The sequence below is a fragment of the Mytilinidion resinicola genome (genome assembly GCF_010093595.1).
Source record: "Mytilinidion resinicola strain CBS 304.34 unplaced genomic scaffold BDZ99scaffold_5, whole genome shotgun sequence".
Lineage (NCBI taxonomy): Eukaryota > Fungi > Ascomycota > Dothideomycetes > Mytilinidiales > Mytilinidiaceae > Mytilinidion > Mytilinidion resinicola.
In genome coordinates this window covers 1,044,963-1,060,072 of record NW_022985441.1, presented here as the reverse complement: position 1 = coordinate 1,060,072, position 15,110 = coordinate 1,044,963, and the positions used below count along the sequence as shown (strand labels likewise).

Here is a 15,110-nt window from a genome sequence, read left to right as displayed (position 1 = left end):
GTACTCGTACGTAATGGATACGACCGGACGGCCAATGTACCCGATGGAAAACGCGCCAATGGCCCAGCAGCCAATGCAGCCAATGCCGGGTTATGGGACTCCGACGTCAAATCACTCCCCACATCCAGAGGAATACCGGCGGCACATGAACGTACAGATGGCTCAGCAACCACAACAATCCCAATACCCCCCGTATCCAAGCCACCCAGGGCACCAACAGTACATTCCAAACGCGAGCCATCCCGGAGAGATGCAGCAGATGATGCCTCAGCCTATGATGGGCGAACAAGGGCAGATCATGTATCACATGGGTCCAAACATGAAAGTCGAACAACATTGAGCACGCACCAGACATCTGACTACATTTGGATTCCATTTGGTCAGAACTATTGCTAGACGACTACTTCCGGAAAAGCGGGCTTATCATCATCCATTTGGATTTGACCGAACGACGAGAATACGACTAGCGTTTATCAGAAGCCGGTACAGGCCAAGTACTTGTCTATCACAGACTGTGCTTGATGAAGCACCGAAAAGTCCCCGGCCCGAAGGCCAGTCTGATCGCTCGGCTGACTTGCCAAATGAGGACGTTTATGATATCACCATAACATTGCGTGTTGACGAGACCACCAACAGCACACCGCCAGAGTTGAAGTCAACTTAAGAACTCTTCGAACATGTGATATCCCAAATCTACCCGACCCAAACTATCGGGACTCGAATCGGCGGGATTGTCGCAAGCTTCATGCAACGGCAAGCCACCTAAGCAGCTTTTGATTTAGCCTGAGCTTCACGAGCCTGCTGAGCGCGGATCTGGGCCAGCTGTTCTGGGTACTGTCTCATGGTCAGCAACAATCGCACCATTGCTCATCCGAGCGCAGCATAGATCGACACCTACCCATCTCTCGCCAACATCAGGATGGCTCTTGATCCTATTCATCAACGTCGCCTCTCCAAGATGGCCCCACCGCCCCTTCACAAATGTGAACTCGACGTCGTCCTTCCTCCCCTTCCGCGCCTCATCTCTCAGCCTCAGCACCGCCTCCGGTACATCCATCGCCTCAAACTGCGCGTCATAGCTCACGCCCTGGAAGAATGGAACACTGTATCTCGGCCCCTCGCCCTCGCGAGGCGATAGCACCCGGTGCGTCGTGCTCGCGCACACGCCGTCTGTCAGCGCCTCCATACCCTGCCCAATTGCGACCACCAGCGTCCCGTCTATCGGCGGACAGTCGACCCACTCGCCGCGCGCATTCTGCGCCTGCAGTCCTGCCTGCGGCGAGGCTTGCAGCAGGTAGCTCGTCAGCATGGAGTCTTTGTGCGGTCCGACGCCCTGGCGCGCAATGTCCTCGCCCCGCTTCTCTTCAGCGGTTGCCGCTGGGCCGAGCGGCGGGATGGCGACTTCGGGGTACTTTACGATCTTGAGCTTGTGCTGCTGGTCTGCGTCGAAGAAGCGGTCGAAGGATGTCGCTGGCAGGCCGATGGCTTCGGCGATCAGCGACGTGAAGAAGGTGCTGATGGAAGCCATTCGGCGCATGTAGTCTTCAAACACGGGGCGGAAGCCTGGGAGATGCGTGTGCGAGGGCCATTGGTTGGGCGCGAGGAGGTTGTGGTAGAGTGGCGCGGTCGGCGAGGGGATAGGCTGGGGAGTCGAGAGGTCGAGTTGTTCACGGTGGTCTGGGTTGTGGGCTGTAGTTTCGTTGTCGACCTAATTTTGAGTTGGTTAGAAGAATAGACAAAACAAAGGCATTGCATTGCATTAAAAGAAAAAGCGATGATATATGATGGAAGAAAGTATTAGATTAATGCGGTGGAGGGAGATGGGGAGGATACCAGTACATAGTGACGAGCTCTAACGACTTTTATGATAGAACGACAGCATACTAGATTTGTACAAATAACTGTATCATCTACAGTCATATCCTCTTTCTCGCCCGTTGTCACACGTGATGAAAATGCCACCCGCCGTACCTCCATCTCCCAACAACACAAATAAATGCTCAGAGCATCGCGAAAGGAAACAAAACAGAAACAGAGAAACCAACCACTTACCCGGCTCCACCCCAAAAAGCTCTTCTCATTCTTCATCTCAATCGCCTCCTTCTCCTCCACCGGCAGCGTCTCAAAGAAATCCCGACACTCACGCACCACATCCGCCACCAGCCCATCTGGCAGCCCCGTCTCAGACAGATACAGGAACCCGACATTCAGCAACGCGTCCCGCAGATCAGCCAGGAACCGCGACTTCGTCGCCTCGTCGCGTGCCGCGCTGAGCGGGAGGATGGGGATGTGCTGGAACGACATTATCCGCCACTACTCTCTGCTGCCCAACAAAACTTTCGACAGACCAGAGGGCCAGATCAACTACAAAGAAACTAGAGAAAAAAGCGTGAAAAAGTAAAAAATCGCAGCTAGAACGCGAGAATGAGACACAACTACACTTGGTGTCGACAAAAAAACCTTTAAAAAAAAAAAAGAATAGGACAGTTTACAGATTCCGCCATACCCCGCCCCTCTCACACCACAACGACCGACGTTCGCCAGGCTTGGCACCGCACCCAACGCCCCCTCGCACCCGTCATTGTACACCCCTACCGACTTGTACCACACACCTCTCCCGAGCGCGCGGGTCCTGGGCGCCACCACGGCCCGCAGCACCGGGTTACTTGCCCATCTGTCGCCTCTCAGGTGCTGCGCGTACGACGTCGCGTAGCGTGGCGGGATCTTGGGGGGACGCAAGATCGTCACCTGCCCTGTTGCGTTTAACGTCGGTGGCCCCACGCGGTTTGCGACAACGCGGGTCGGGAGTGTGGGGGGATAGACGGGCGGCGCGGGATGAGGCGCGGGAACGGAATAGGAGGAGGGCGGCTCGGGGGCTCGAGGGTAAGGCAGGTGGCAGGATTAACTGCACGGTAAAGGAGCGTCGGCGTGGGCGATCGGTGTGGTGTGCTGTGTGGAGAGGGGTTTGTTTGGGAGGCGCTGCTAGGTGCGATGCACGGGGTGCGTGAGATCTTTTTCGATGACAGGATGCAGGATGCAGGATGAAGAGGTGAGATTTGGGGGGGTGCATTAGAGGCGTGGTAGGGCTGCCACGAGGGAGGGGGGTTGTGGCGCGTGGTGCCGTGTCAGTGAGGTGCATATTCACCTAGATAGAAGCGCTATGTCGACAATAGGAAGGAGGGCGGTTTTTTGTGCGTTTGCGTTAAAGGGCTTGGAAGAACCCTGACATGAGGCATTTTCTAGAATAAAAGAGGCGCACATGTGGGAGTTGATTGGTAGCTTTTACTGGAAAGCTGAAACTGGGTTGGAGTTCCTATTTGAGAAAAGGTTTGCTGGCGAGTTGCGACGGTGAGATATAGCATTGCCAGTGTGTGCTTTTTTGTCTCAGACTTGCAGGACCAAGAGGCCGCCGCGGAGGCGAGAAGTAGCATCTAGATCCATGGGAATTTACGTGATTAGAGGACCGATACGTCGCGGATACGAGATGCAATGTTTGAAGTCGTGGGATCGCCATTCGGTTCTACCCTTAAGCTAGAGCCCTACCCCGCATGCCGATCCGCCAATTGAAGTAGGCCCCATATGTATAAACCTTAAGCAGCAAGCTACCTAGTTATGCTCGTGCTCGCCCAGAACCCGCTAACACAAAGAAGCCAGATTTCGGGTATCCCACTTGGAACGCCATGATGAAAGAGAGCCTCGTTCCCGAATGACAAAGAGAGCCTCCACCAATATATCACCACGGGGGTCCGTATCGTTGATGAGAGCTATTCTTGGGGTCGATGCGTGCTATCTGATCCAGCCAGTCTACATCAATTAATACACAGCAGGCAGATGGAGTGAGCTACACGTACCTTCATAGGCGGCGTCTTCCTGGGCCTTAGCCGCTGCCTTTGCTTGAGCCTTAGCCGTTTTGGCTATCGCGGATGCTTTGATAGCCTGTTCGACGGTCTCGAGGCGAGGCGGTTGATGCTCAGGTACAGCCTTGAAGGCCGTCGCGATGCATTTGACGATGTTCTTGAGCTTGAGCATGGTTTTGGAGGTGAGGTTTCGATGGCGAGTGGAGCCGAAGCGAGAGGAGGGTAGGGCGTGCGGCAGAGCTAGGCTGCTGCAAGTCTTTGGGTGTGTTTGATGGATCGTGTTGTGGGTGGAGAGTTGATGAAAAGAATTTAAGGTGTGCGGGGGACGTCATAAAGTGAGGTTCATCAGGCGCAGGAAAACGGGCCTGTGAGTCACCCTTTGCTCACGAGGTGACTGAAAAGTCGCGTTTGCGACACTTTACCAAACAAAATGCCAAACCAAAGCCTATTGCATACCAGCCCATGACGCCATCATCTTCTCGTGACCCTCCGTGACCCAACCGTACCCTCCGGCTGTATTCACCACTCAATACTTCTTCTCAGTAGCATATGTCCCTTCTATAGACTCACCAAGGCCAGAAGAGTACGGCCCGGCGCCAGAAGGATAACTTGATGGCACAGCATTCCCAAACCCGACAATCCCAGGAGGTCCACCGATCTGACCCTGTCCAAGATTTTCGTTCGTGACGCCGCCGCCTTGTTTGAGAGAGTCGGGGTTGAACACTCCTCCATCTCCACCGCCAACAACTATCTCGCCTCCACCCTTGACCTTACCTACTACCATACCTTTTGCGACAGACTTGATGACCGCACGGCGCGAGACACCAGTAACATCAATGTAGACTAGACCGACATTCTTGACACCGCCGGCAAGATCTGCAGCGATCGATCCAGCGTCAGGTCCGTACTTGTGCCCAACCACCGTAGTCGCAGCGGCTCCTGTAGTTGTGAGAAGACTCTTCCCAGAGTGTGCGATGCCGTCCGCAATAGTGGAGAAAGCAATCATCGATTTGTTCAAAAGGCCAGGCTTGTAGTCCTCTGGCACGCCCTTACTATTCTTCCCTTTTCGCCCGGTTAGGGATGCACCAATGTTCTGCGCATACTTTGTTGCCTGCCCAACAGTCTTGGCCGAGATACCTGCAGCGCTAGTTGTGAATGTGTTGATCTTGCGAACATGCTGGTGAGTTGTGGGCTTGAAGGTCATGGGCTTGGACGCAGGCTTCGTCTTTTGAGTAAAGGTCTCGGCGCCTGAGACAAGCATGTTGCTGACATAGCTAGATCCAGTGACAATGAGCCGGGACGCCGCAGCAGCGTTCTGCACGAGCGATGAGTCTTTGTATGCGGGATGTCGGGCCATTTTCAAGTAGTCTTCAGAAATTGGGCGAACGTCAATCCGTTGGCCGTCTTCAGACACTTGAATCTCCACTGGGTCTGGTGATGTATTAGCGAGAACCATATAGGACCTGCTACGAAGGTAGCCTACTCTTTGATCCTGGTTTGAGTGACGCAGATTCCACAACGTTGGCACCTTCCGCCAACTCTCCAACAACGCTACCGTTGTCCTCATCAACAAGGACGATCTGACCGTGTAGATGTTCACCAGTGCCCACATATCCTTCTCCTGGCGCGAAATCTGCAGGATTGTATGGTTTGGCGCTCTTCTCTGATTGCGGAGCAGTGGCACGTTCCAAAAAAGCGGTACACTGTGCGAGTATGGTCTCGAATGTATCCACGTCTTCTTGCGTGACGTGATTGGAGCTCTTTCCGAGAGAAGGGAATTCGATACGCGTGAAGGCGCCGCTGTCTGGGCCAAGATCCCATCGGGGGATCAGATAGCTTCTTGGTGGCTGATGGTATATTTGGGTCGTCGCAGGGAGGGGAAGATCGAGCTCGGGGGGCAAATTGAGGTGTAGATAGAAATCTTCTTCAGGCGCTTCGTTCTGGCCTCGAGTATTGCTCAGGTCGGCGAAGGGAGAGCTCGTAGGGACCATGAGGAGAGAGAGGGTTTGGGCACCAGAGGGAGTGAGGGGCGCCTCTTCTCCGTCCTGGATATGGTAGGCTCGAATGCCCCCTATCGAATAGAGCAGACGGGGGTCGTGGTGGCCGGCCATGACGGCGATGCGGTGGAGGGGTATACGAGGGGCTTGGTGTAGCACTTGCGTGAGGCTTCAGCGATCGAGCAGGACACGGATTTCGAGATTCGTCGGGAGGCGGTACGGCTTAAATGGTGATGGAACTTTGAAGGAGATAATGTGAGAGCAGAGGGGCTTTCTGCTGGAGGAGTCCAGCCAAGACCGCATCGTGCCCAACAACAGGCGTCCAACACCAACATCACATCCCGCGCGCCTACGTCAGAAGCAGCGACCTTACTGGTGGTGCTTGGGCCGTGGCTTGTGCCGACTCGGCCGCACCGCCACAGTTCCAGAATCGAAAGCCGGTTCCAGGACTCGGCAGAGTTTCTTCTACCTAGCAGCATATTATCCGTCTTTGGTGAAAAGAAAGAACATGTGAAAGCTTCGGGGAGCCAAGGACGTAGGTTGATACACGCATGATGCTAATGTACACAATCAATCAAAACCAATAGAAGCACTGATTGCGTGTTGGTCCAACACCTCCAACATCTCCAACATCAAACCCGTATCTCCCATCAAAACAACAACCAGAAACCAGCCAAGCAGCCCCGACCATCTCAAACTTCTCTGAAGCTACCAGAAAAACTGAACAGTCACGCATCATGCAAAAAGACTCAAATAACAGCTTCATGTCATACAAAATTGGTAGCGAACGATCTACTAATATAGAGACAACGTGCCGTTCAACACCGTATAATTCCCGAAGGTTATGCAAAGAATTTTCCAAAGAGACACAGTAGGCTCGGTGACAGCTCAAACAGCTGTTCCCCGGCTAATTGTCCTCTCCATCCGTATCTGGGCATCCTCCTCCTCCGCCTGATGGAGTCCTTCTCCAGGCAAAAGAACTGCCTTATCAATCGCGACGGGCAATCCCCTGTGTCTCCCTCTAAGCATGACAGCACAAAGGATGAGTTTGCTGAGTGTATGCCAGCTACCACAGAAACTATACGCCTCATTCGGCAAGCCGACAGAAATACCCACGCAGCCGTAGCCCGAGACAACTTCAAAAATGACATTGAAGACGCTGAATATGGCCGGATTGCGTTCGAACTGAGAGCCCTCGATGATCATGATCAGGAAGATGGCGAGTACGATCCACCACGCGTCGTGCGCGAGCTGGGCGCGGAGCTGCTGTCGCACGAAATATGAGGTTCTTTGCTCCCAACGCTTTCCGGTAATGGTGCGGCGAAGTTTGCTGAAGAAGGATGAGGACGCGATGACAGCGTCATATCCAGGATCGTCGGAGTAAATACCCAGGCTGCGCTCTTCATATACTAAAGCTAGATTTAGTACATGGTCATCCACATGCTTGGAGAAAGATGAGAGACTCACCATTAGAGTTTCGCATTGTAATTACAACTGGGTACACGCTTATGTACATCATCTACATTCATTAGTGGTGCCAACTTTTTCACACAGGAAAAACTTGCCACAACGTAAAGAACTTGCAAACTGATGCGGACGTTCGGAATAGGCACCACGTAGAAGCCACCGCTACGGACTGCGAGGGCTTGGAAGAGTCCATCGATGACCTCCATTCCGGCCGGGAGCGAGGTAATAGCGTCGTTGCCAATCTATAAATCGTTGCTGTTAGTTCCGAGGATCTTCTTTGCCGTAAAACCGCGCTAATTAAGACGTTCTCATGACTTATGTGCGGCTTCGTTACAACACCTAGGGGTGGCTCACATTCAAAACTTCAAAAGCGAGCCAATCGATCCCATTCAACGCGACGACGGAGACGAGCAACCACCAAGTGTGTTGCGCAGGAAAAAGATTCGTGTAGCATCTTCTTGGATGATCCAACAAAAACTTCAGTGTTTTGCGGGTCTCGCTCCAGCTCTCACCGTTCGGGACCAGTTTGTAAAATACCCATACGATCAATCTGAGAAAAATTGGGTAGCAGGTATTGCCTGCTAGAATGAGAAGACCCATCGTGATAAGCATGTAGATGGATGTTTGGAAGGCGACCATATTTGCATCAAGCAAGCTCATCCCCGAATTGTTGAAAGCGGACACTGCATTAAAACTTCCCACCCACCACGGATTCAGTCCGTTCCTTTCGGTCACGCTAGCTTTGTTGTTGGCGACATAGGCACCAATACCCAAGCAACCAAGGAGCTGGAATAAGATGAAGTACAGAGGCACCACCCAGGACAGAAGTTGGATTGCTCGATATTCGCAGCCGCCTAGGTGTTCTCTCTGTGCTTCGCTAAGTCCATGGAATTGGGAGTTGCGCGATAGACGGCCAGAAGATGTAAATGGGATATATCTTCTTGCCCTAATTCCAAATGACTCTGGAACAACATCTGGGTGCACGTTTGTTTGAGAATTCGTTCTTAGTTTGATGCTAGCGTCCGAATGGGCACCCACTCCCTGCATGGACAAGATGCGGTGATGCCGTAATGTACCTGAGTCCGCAGGAAACGTTCTAAAAAGGGTATCTGGCCCAAAAGAAATATGGTCAGGAGAGGCATCATCCGTAATGGCATCTTCAAAAGTGGAGGGCGAATTCACTCTAGACTGCCTCCGAAATGCTTCAGTGGGGTTAGAACTGCTGTTATGGTCTAGAGGCGAGCCGGAATCACTCGCGGTCGTAGGCATTCTGAAGGTCTCCGCTGCTGATTGAACTGATCCGGGCAGGGTTTGAACGGCTGAGGAGCGCCGAGTCAAACCATTCTGCGTTGCTGAAGATTGATCCTGCGCTTGGGGGCTCAGCCCATCTTTTTCAGCCTGAAGGTTTGAGCCCATATCCAGCGTACTAGAATTATCCAATGCACCTGGGGCCTTCTCTTGTGTGATCGAATCATGATTTTCCGAAGCCCGTATGCTCTTCCCCGGAACACCAAGTCTGTTGTCAGATCGTGAGAAGCTCATCGATAACCGCCGGACCAGTGATCTTGACATGCTATGACCTGAGCTCTTTGCCCTTTCACGTCTCTGCCGGTCCTTTTCGACTACCGCTGCAAACTTGTGTTCGAACGCTCTCTTCCTAACATGAACTACGAATGCTGATACGAATATCGCAGAACCAAGCATTATCAGGAAGAACAGCTCGATTTGCTGGAAGGTGTTCAATGTAGAGAGGTTAACCGTATTCAAGCCCCTGGAGACTGTCAGCAAGTGCAGGATGAGTTTAGATATGGAAGAGAAAGTTAGGTGGACATACGCTAAGGTCATAGCACTAACACACAGGAACAGCGCGTCGATGAATCTCACGCTCTTCGAAGGCGTTGAAGCGCCCCAGAATATAAGGGCAGACAGGAGGCATGTTCCAATAAAGCTGTGGGGCACAAGAAGTCAGTCAAGCCAGGTCGCAGGAAGCGTAGCAATTTACTATATGTAGTGTATAGTGATGAAGTTGATAGGAGGCAGGTTTCGATGGAGGACACGAGGGACTCGGCGAAGAGTTGGCGGCGACTTGATCCATGCCATGCTGGCTAAAACTTCTAACACTTCAGAGAGATTCGAGTATGTTGGGAAGAACGGAGGTGTCTAGGGACTGCCGTGGCATAAGAGGTAGGGAGATGAGCGCGGAGTTGCGCAAGGTATAGCGGTCTTGCATTCACGGTACGGCGGATAGCAGCTCATGGTTGCAGCATTGCTCGCTCTGTGGTGAGGTCGATAAAGAAGGGCGTGCTATTCGTTTCGTGACAAAGGTAAGCAGACGACGTGGCTAGAGCAACAGCTCCCATTCGATGCGACTACCGTAGAAAAGTCGGATTGAGCCAAGGGGGACTCGTTGTAGGCAGGACAGCAATGAGGTGGAAGCAGAGCCATCGTGGGTGATAAAAAATGATGATGTTGGGCACTCGGTTCGGCAGTCGGTCGGGACTGGCATGAAAGTGAATCCTCCGACCACTACTGTGGCTTCATGAGGTAATGACTGTTCAAGTTGATCACTTTCAAGAAACAGTCTTTGATCAAGGGCACCAGGATATCAAACAAGTCTGAAGTAGTGGTGGCCGCACTATATAGAGTTCAGATCTTCCCATCAGGGCCCCCAGCGAGCACATTTCGGGGCTCTTCATCGCTTTTCGTTTCTATCGACTACCCCTAAACCTTGTCGCCGTCCCAAAATGCTTGGTTGAAGTCATTAGTTGTGTAGTTTAAAAAGCATTATCATTATTTGAAAGTACGAAGTATAACTAGTCTACTCGGGCGGATGTTGATGAATACCGATCTAGCGGAACATGTCGTATTCATGACGCAAAACTGGGTCAGTTGCGTAGCTGTGGTCATACAAAAAGGTTTCCTGTCTAAGGACCTCTCAGTATTGTGTCCTGTACCAAATCCCTCCTTTAGAGCCCTCAAACTCATAGTCATCACCTTACCACGACCAAATCTCGTTGATCCCAATACATCAGCCAAAACACAATGGCCCCGACAGACCCACACCAAGGCGGCTCTCTGAGCGACATGGCTGTTGATGGCACCACGATTCCCAACGACGCCGGTGTCCAACGCACTATCGCTTCGGTCCCTCGTCCAGACCAGCAGGACCCGGGCGTTGAGTTCAGCCATGCAAACCCTGCCTCTGCCGTCGACAACGCAACAGATATTCCCCGTGGTCCACGAGACCAAGGCCAGACTGGGGAGGTGGTCACCGGAACTGGTGACCAGCTTCCTTCATCAGTCGAGAAGAAGAACCTGGACGACGCGGGAATGGACCCAAGAGCTAAGGGGCATGATCGATACGCGAAGCATGCAAAACAGAAGGATGCTTTCGGTTTGGCGGATGATGCCACGGAGGATGAGCCTGGCCTAGACAGGCGTTGAATCCAGTCTGCTAGCTCTTATATTACATGTATTTTATTACAATCCAGTCTTCCATGGATGTCTTGTGAGGCAAGATGTTTGGCTTCGGCATTCAATCGAGGAACATTGCCGTGTCGAATTGCTTGAAGTCACCATGGCTCATGGCTTCTTCGTAGTCGTAGTCGGGCTGGAAATCTGCGTACAGTCTCTCCTATCAAAACAGATGTGAGGCTCCGCCATTCCAAAGGTTAGGAAGTCCTTACCGGATCACTGGTCAATTTGAAATTATATGCAGCCTCGTGTTCGCCGATGATATGCTTAGGCTTACCAGCAGCAGTAGCAGCATCGGCCAGAAGCTGCGCTTGACAACATCGCTCCATGAGTCCGAAAAGGTACGCTGCTTCGTCCACAGTCCCGCCAGTAGTGAGCAATCCATGGTTCACGAGCAGACAAGCTTTGTTCCGTCCAAGAGCTGATGCGATGTTACGGCTTTCTTCCTCACCCAGCACGACGCCTCCATAATTCGTGTACACGCTATGAGCCTTGTAGAAGTTGCATGCGTCTTGCGTAATCATCTCCAATGGCTTTCCTAAAGCGGAGTACGCGCTTCCATTAATGGTGTGAGCGAGGCATATAGCATTGACATCTCCTCTCGCGAGATGGATGGACTTGTGGATCTGGAATCCTACGGCGCTTGCAGGACGTGACTAGACGTTGACCGATTAGACGTTGAGCTCAACAGCAGTGTAAATTTTTGGCACTCACTCTATTACCACCTAGCACCATACCAGTATCCATGTCGAGCAAAATCATGTCACATGCTTTCAGAAGGCCAAAGTGAATCCCAAGGGGATTAATCCAGAAAGCGTTTGTGTACTCAGGATCACGAACACTGATATGACCTGATATGCCTTCGATATAGTTGCGGCGATTGAAATATCGGAAAGCTGCCGCCATATGGTTAAGTTGCCAAATCCGTTTCTCAGCAAAAGAAGGAAACCCAGGGATTCCTATAAGCTCTTGAGTATCAAGCTGTCTGGAGACTAGAAGGATGAAAATTACCTTTGAGTGGCAAGGCGCCATGGGACATCTGCTGTAAGGAAGTAGATAATCCAGGCATGAACACGTTAGGCAAATCAGGCACCGCTTCTCGTCCCTTCCCGCACGTTTGACATTGCTTAAGTAGAGCAAGAATCTCTTGTCGCGTAGGCCCATAGTATCGTTCCATAAGGGCAGTAGCAGTGTTCTGGTGCCCTCTCGACCCATGAATATCGTGTTCATAGACGATCGTCTTAAACAAGTCTTCCTCGACAATGACTCTGCGTTCGCGTGTGTGCTTCCGCGTGGGCAATGCAAAGAGGCGTTGCTCAATAGGGCAATATCGAAACTATTGAAATAGTGGAGTTAGTGGGCTAATTATACACCGGATGAGACATGAAGTACCGTATGCTTCCACCAGTGACGGTCGCTCTGGTCTTTTGCAGTCGGACATGCTCGAGATGGATTCGTGAACTAGAGAATACCCTTCTTGACTTCTTCAGCAGAGCGCCGCCGGCGACCTGGCTTGGAAGTTGAAGTGATCAGTTCGTAGAACGTAGCTTGCGCATCTACCGGAAACGAAGCTATCGCGCGTTCATGATCGTAGGCACGAGTTCCAGGACGTGGCCCTGGCGATTCTGCTATCGGTGCTACTTGAAACGGTGATGGATATACTGGCATGGCCATGATGAAACGCTCGTCAGTTGGGCTTTGGGGCACTGATTTGGTGAAGTGGATAGTGGTGTGGGATAGCTAAAAATCGCGTCCTTTCCACTTCAGACTATCAAAAGCTGGTGCGCCAATGTTCAGTGATGACTAGAGTTTAACATGCCTCTTCTCGTTGGGGTGTGTCGCATTTCCCAGTGCTAAAAGAAGGGAAAAAGATTTGCACAAAGACGTCATTGGTAGAAAATCGTGGCCATTTGAGCAACTGCGCCCCGCCCTCGAGCACGCTTGGCATGAAAAAAGTGGCACATTCGTCAAGCACTCTGTCTTATAAGGGCACCTGTCTGCTACTGCATGAAGTACTTCAACAAGTTTCCACATAGCCCAAGGTGAAGAGCTTCTATCCTCTTTAGATTCCGAAAATACATTGAAGCAACCCAAGCAGTGGTAGACAGGTGTACACACCAGACAGCTTGTTCTAGAATTAGTGTGCCACCTTTTCCATGCCCCGCGTGTCGAGCTCCACAACCTCAACCACGACATCGTCTCAGAACTGCTGCTATATAAAGGAATAGGGCAGGTATGGTTTACTACTTCACGAGCAACACGGTGTCTCCAGCTGCCTTCATTTACGTTGGCAAGGATAAGGTTGAAAGTGAGACGAATAGCCATCAAATTGTTCGAGCGATCTACTCACTCAAATTAGACGAAGAATTGATCAAATACGGACTAGATGAGGATGTCTGGTAAGTGTCTGGGAACCCATAATCGCTTCTGGGAAGATTTCTAATCGTCCTATAAAGGGTACTAAAATGTTGTCATACTACTCCGAGCTCTGAATAACAGTGCCCAGTTCCATGTCGACAATCTTTCCAGCGCTCACGTATACGTTCGAATGAATGAGGGAGACTCATGGGATTCGATACCGTCAGATCTTCTCACAGACTGTGCACAGCTGACGAAGGCAAATTCCATTGAAGGTCTAACTATCTGAGTCCTTCCTCAGCGAAATGCACTAACACTCGGCAAGGCAACAAGAAGGATAACATCACTGTTATCTACACTCCATGGTCCAATCTCAAGAAAGATGGCAGTATGGCAGTTGGCCAAGTGAGCTTCAAGGACCAGCGCAAGGTGGGCCAGCTAGGTCTTGGAGAGCATTGTGCAATGGCCTAACTCTGAGGCAGGTCAAGAAGATCCACGTTGCTCAACGAGAAAACGCTATCGTGAATCGTCTCAACAAGACAAAGATCGAGAAGTTCCCCGACCTTCGACAAGAGAAGGAAACGCGACAGAAGGAGTTGAGGCGCCGCGACAAAGCTACTCAGCTTGCCAGGGTAAGGAACTCTGAACACTAGACCCAGCTATTTGGCTCAATGCTGATTTCTGTTTCACAACAGCAAAAGGAGGAGGCTAGAGTAGCCAAGGAGCGGAAGGAGAAGGCCTGGCAGAGGGATCATGCCTACGACGATCTGCTTTCTGAAGACGCGGTCGCATCCTCGAGCAACCAAGACCGAGATGCGGACTTCGAAGACGACTTCATGTGAAGCCTCACGGGCAAGCCTATGCCGGTGAGATCGCTGGAGTGAAGATCTTGCTTCAACTCAAGCCTTCTTTTCCCACGCCGTTTCCCTCAATATCCATCTACCCACTTGTTTGCCCATGTCGGCTGCTGTAAGGATCCACGATCGAACCGCTTAGATGGAACAGGTTCGGCTATTCAGTAGTCAAGTAGCGGTGGCTGGGACATTGGCAGACACATTCCCATACTCTCGTTCAGCATTCGGATGTTGTGGTTCCACGGGTCATAGGCTGTGTATCTCGTCCAATTCTGGTCGGCATCACTGAGGAAGAATCAATATGTAGCCCGTGTGCTCCATTATCATGCAAATTTACCTTTTGTTCCTGGGCGGCCTTGGTCTTCCTTGGTGGAACCAGACATGAAGAAAGTTTTTGAGGAGGCGATGTTCCAGACCTCTCTCCCGGGTAGCGCCCTTGAGGAACTCGATCGTGTTGTCGATTTTGGGCTGGCTAAACTCGAGCGGATCGCCCGTTCGAAAGGCGACTCGGAGACGATCACGGAGCGTATATCGAGCAGGCGATGAGAACTGGACAGAGCGGAGGCCGTGTCGGTAGAGGTGCCGATAGGCATGTACGATTTCCGAGGACATGCTAAGGACGAAGACGGCGAATTGATATAGCTGGAGTGCTGACTCGAATAAGATCGGGCACAGGAGCACATATGAGCAAAGTCACAGAGAGCCGGTCAAGACGCACAGATCGGAGAGCTCAACGTTTGTACCTAGGTACTCCGTAGGGCTGAGGGTGCGGAATTTGCCGGGGCTAGCGGCAAAGCTTGGCACCGCCTATTTCCTGTCAACAACCTTGTGCCGCCCTCCTTCACTCGTCCTGTCAACATCGTGCTTCAACCCTGGAGCCCTGGGACCACTCTTCGACACCCGAAGGTGAAGCCGTGGATCTCTTGACTATTAGTCGATGACAGCGACAACATCGACGACAGGCAACAAGCTGCTAGCGACAGACAACAACTGCTGCCCACTGTGGTTGCAAACCTGGGACTGTGTTTGCCGTCCGATGAGACGGCGCGTGACTTTAGAAAAAGCAGTACTTGGAACAGTGGAGAAAAAGGCGAAGGCCTGCG

At 51.8% G+C, this 15,110-nt stretch overlaps 9 protein-coding genes across 9 annotated transcripts; 2 read left to right on the top strand and 7 right to left on the bottom strand.

Annotated features, from left to right (window-relative positions):
* Window positions 1-342: 342 nt before the first annotated feature.
* BDZ99DRAFT_460450 (Clavaminate synthase-like protein) lies at window positions 343-2,490 on the bottom strand. Its single transcript, XM_033719388.1, has 3 exons — window positions 2,053-2,490; window positions 899-1,708; window positions 343-834 (listed from the first exon to the last, which is right to left on the bottom strand). The coding sequence occupies exons 1-3, from the start codon at window positions 2,302-2,304 to the stop codon at window positions 763-765; spliced, it is 1,134 nt and encodes a 377-aa protein (XP_033580119.1). The 5' UTR covers window positions 2,305-2,490; the 3' UTR covers window positions 343-762.
* Window positions 2,491-2,502: 12 nt separating this feature from the next.
* On the bottom strand, window positions 2,503-3,226 carry BDZ99DRAFT_250776 (uncharacterized protein). The gene has a single exon (XM_033713673.1). The coding sequence runs from the start codon at window positions 3,137-3,139 to the stop codon at window positions 2,663-2,665; it is 477 nt and encodes a 158-aa protein (XP_033580118.1). The 5' UTR covers window positions 3,140-3,226; the 3' UTR covers window positions 2,503-2,662.
* Window positions 3,227-3,733: 507 nt separating this feature from the next.
* On the bottom strand, window positions 3,734-4,029 carry BDZ99DRAFT_517439 (uncharacterized protein; the record flags this gene model as incomplete). The annotated part of the gene is made up of 2 exons (XM_033725178.1): window positions 3,734-3,804; window positions 3,852-4,029. 2 exons carry the CDS (start codon window positions 4,027-4,029, stop codon window positions 3,734-3,736), a joined length of 249 nt encoding a protein of 82 aa, XP_033580117.1.
* A 354-nt stretch (window positions 4,030-4,383) lies between these two features.
* On the bottom strand, window positions 4,384-5,968 carry BDZ99DRAFT_517438 (uncharacterized protein; the record flags this gene model as incomplete). The annotated part of the gene is made up of 2 exons (XM_033725177.1): window positions 4,384-5,288; window positions 5,341-5,968. 2 exons carry the CDS (start codon window positions 5,966-5,968, stop codon window positions 4,384-4,386), a joined length of 1,533 nt encoding a protein of 510 aa, XP_033580116.1.
* Window positions 5,969-6,459: 491 nt separating this feature from the next.
* Window positions 6,460-9,737, bottom strand: BDZ99DRAFT_438079 (TrkH-domain-containing protein). Its single transcript, XM_033717605.1, has 6 exons — window positions 9,324-9,737; window positions 9,156-9,269; window positions 7,676-9,092; window positions 7,420-7,563; window positions 7,322-7,373; window positions 6,460-7,263 (listed from the first exon to the last, which is right to left on the bottom strand). Exons 1-6 carry the CDS (start codon window positions 9,419-9,421, stop codon window positions 6,743-6,745), a joined length of 2,346 nt encoding a protein of 781 aa, XP_033580115.1. The 5' UTR covers window positions 9,422-9,737; the 3' UTR covers window positions 6,460-6,742.
* A 424-nt stretch (window positions 9,738-10,161) lies between these two features.
* On the top strand, window positions 10,162-10,956 carry BDZ99DRAFT_460447 (uncharacterized protein). The gene has a single exon (XM_033719387.1). The coding sequence runs from the start codon at window positions 10,364-10,366 to the stop codon at window positions 10,763-10,765; it is 402 nt and encodes a 133-aa protein (XP_033580114.1). The 5' UTR covers window positions 10,162-10,363; the 3' UTR covers window positions 10,766-10,956.
* Window positions 10,811-12,086, bottom strand: BDZ99DRAFT_250739 (aldolase). The gene is made up of 4 exons (XM_033713672.1): window positions 11,807-12,086; window positions 11,510-11,754; window positions 11,008-11,451; window positions 10,811-10,955 (listed from the first exon to the last, which is right to left on the bottom strand). Exons 1-4 carry the CDS (start codon window positions 11,970-11,972, stop codon window positions 10,857-10,859), a joined length of 954 nt encoding a protein of 317 aa, XP_033580113.1. The 5' UTR covers window positions 11,973-12,086; the 3' UTR covers window positions 10,811-10,856.
* A 670-nt stretch (window positions 12,087-12,756) lies between these two features.
* On the top strand, window positions 12,757-13,995 carry BDZ99DRAFT_507227 (DUF814-domain-containing protein; the record flags this gene model as incomplete). The annotated part of the gene is made up of 6 exons (XM_033724228.1): window positions 12,757-13,103; window positions 13,155-13,195; window positions 13,302-13,428; window positions 13,479-13,582; window positions 13,636-13,785; window positions 13,849-13,995. Exons 1-6 carry the CDS (start codon window positions 13,031-13,033, stop codon window positions 13,993-13,995), a joined length of 642 nt encoding a protein of 213 aa, XP_033580112.1. The 5' UTR covers window positions 12,757-13,030.
* On the bottom strand, window positions 13,848-14,709 carry BDZ99DRAFT_460445 (DUF1763-domain-containing protein). Its single transcript, XM_033719386.1, has 2 exons — window positions 14,345-14,709; window positions 13,848-14,292 (listed from the first exon to the last, which is right to left on the bottom strand). The coding sequence occupies exons 1-2, from the start codon at window positions 14,617-14,619 to the stop codon at window positions 14,169-14,171; spliced, it is 399 nt and encodes a 132-aa protein (XP_033580111.1). The 5' UTR covers window positions 14,620-14,709; the 3' UTR covers window positions 13,848-14,168.
* Between the last annotated feature and the right edge of the window lie 401 nt (window positions 14,710-15,110).

Coding starts and splice junctions, on each gene's coding strand:
- BDZ99DRAFT_460450 (XM_033719388.1), bottom strand. CDS start 2,304: ATGTCGTTCCAGCACATCCCCATCCTCCCGCTCAGCGCGGCACGCGAC. Junction 1,709..2,052: donor GCTTTTTGGGGTGGAGCCGG/GTAAGTGGTTGG, acceptor ACTCAAAATTAG/GTCGACAACGAAACTACAGC. Junction 835..898: donor CTGATGTTGGCGAGAGATGG/GTAGGTGTCGAT, acceptor ACCATGAGACAG/TACCCAGAACAGCTGGCCCA.
- BDZ99DRAFT_250776 (XM_033713673.1), bottom strand. CDS start 3,139: ATGCACCTCACTGACACGGCACCACGCGCCACAACCCCCCTCCCTCGT.
- BDZ99DRAFT_438079 (XM_033717605.1), bottom strand. CDS start 9,421: ATGGCATGGATCAAGTCGCCGCCAACTCTTCGCCGAGTCCCTCGTGTC. Junction 7,374..7,419: donor TGCAAGTTCTTTACGTTGTG/GCAAGTTTTTCC, acceptor TAATGAATGTAG/ATGATGTACATAAGCGTGTA. Junction 7,264..7,321: donor TACAATGCGAAACTCTAATG/GTGAGTCTCTCA, acceptor ATCTAGCTTTAG/TATATGAAGAGCGCAGCCTG.
- BDZ99DRAFT_460447 (XM_033719387.1), top strand. CDS start 10,364: ATGGCCCCGACAGACCCACACCAAGGCGGCTCTCTGAGCGACATGGCT.
- BDZ99DRAFT_250739 (XM_033713672.1), bottom strand. CDS start 11,972: ATGGAACGATACTATGGGCCTACGCGACAAGAGATTCTTGCTCTACTT. Junction 11,452..11,509: donor TGGTGCTAGGTGGTAATAGA/GTGAGTGCCAAA, acceptor GTCAACGTCTAG/TCACGTCCTGCAAGCGCCGT. Junction 10,956..11,007: donor TCAAATTGACCAGTGATCCG/GTAAGGACTTCC, acceptor CTGTTTTGATAG/GAGAGACTGTACGCAGATTT.
- BDZ99DRAFT_460445 (XM_033719386.1), bottom strand. CDS start 14,619: ATGTCCTCGGAAATCGTACATGCCTATCGGCACCTCTACCGACACGGC. Junction 14,293..14,344: donor AGGCCGCCCAGGAACAAAAG/GTAAATTTGCAT, acceptor ATTCTTCCTCAG/TGATGCCGACCAGAATTGGA.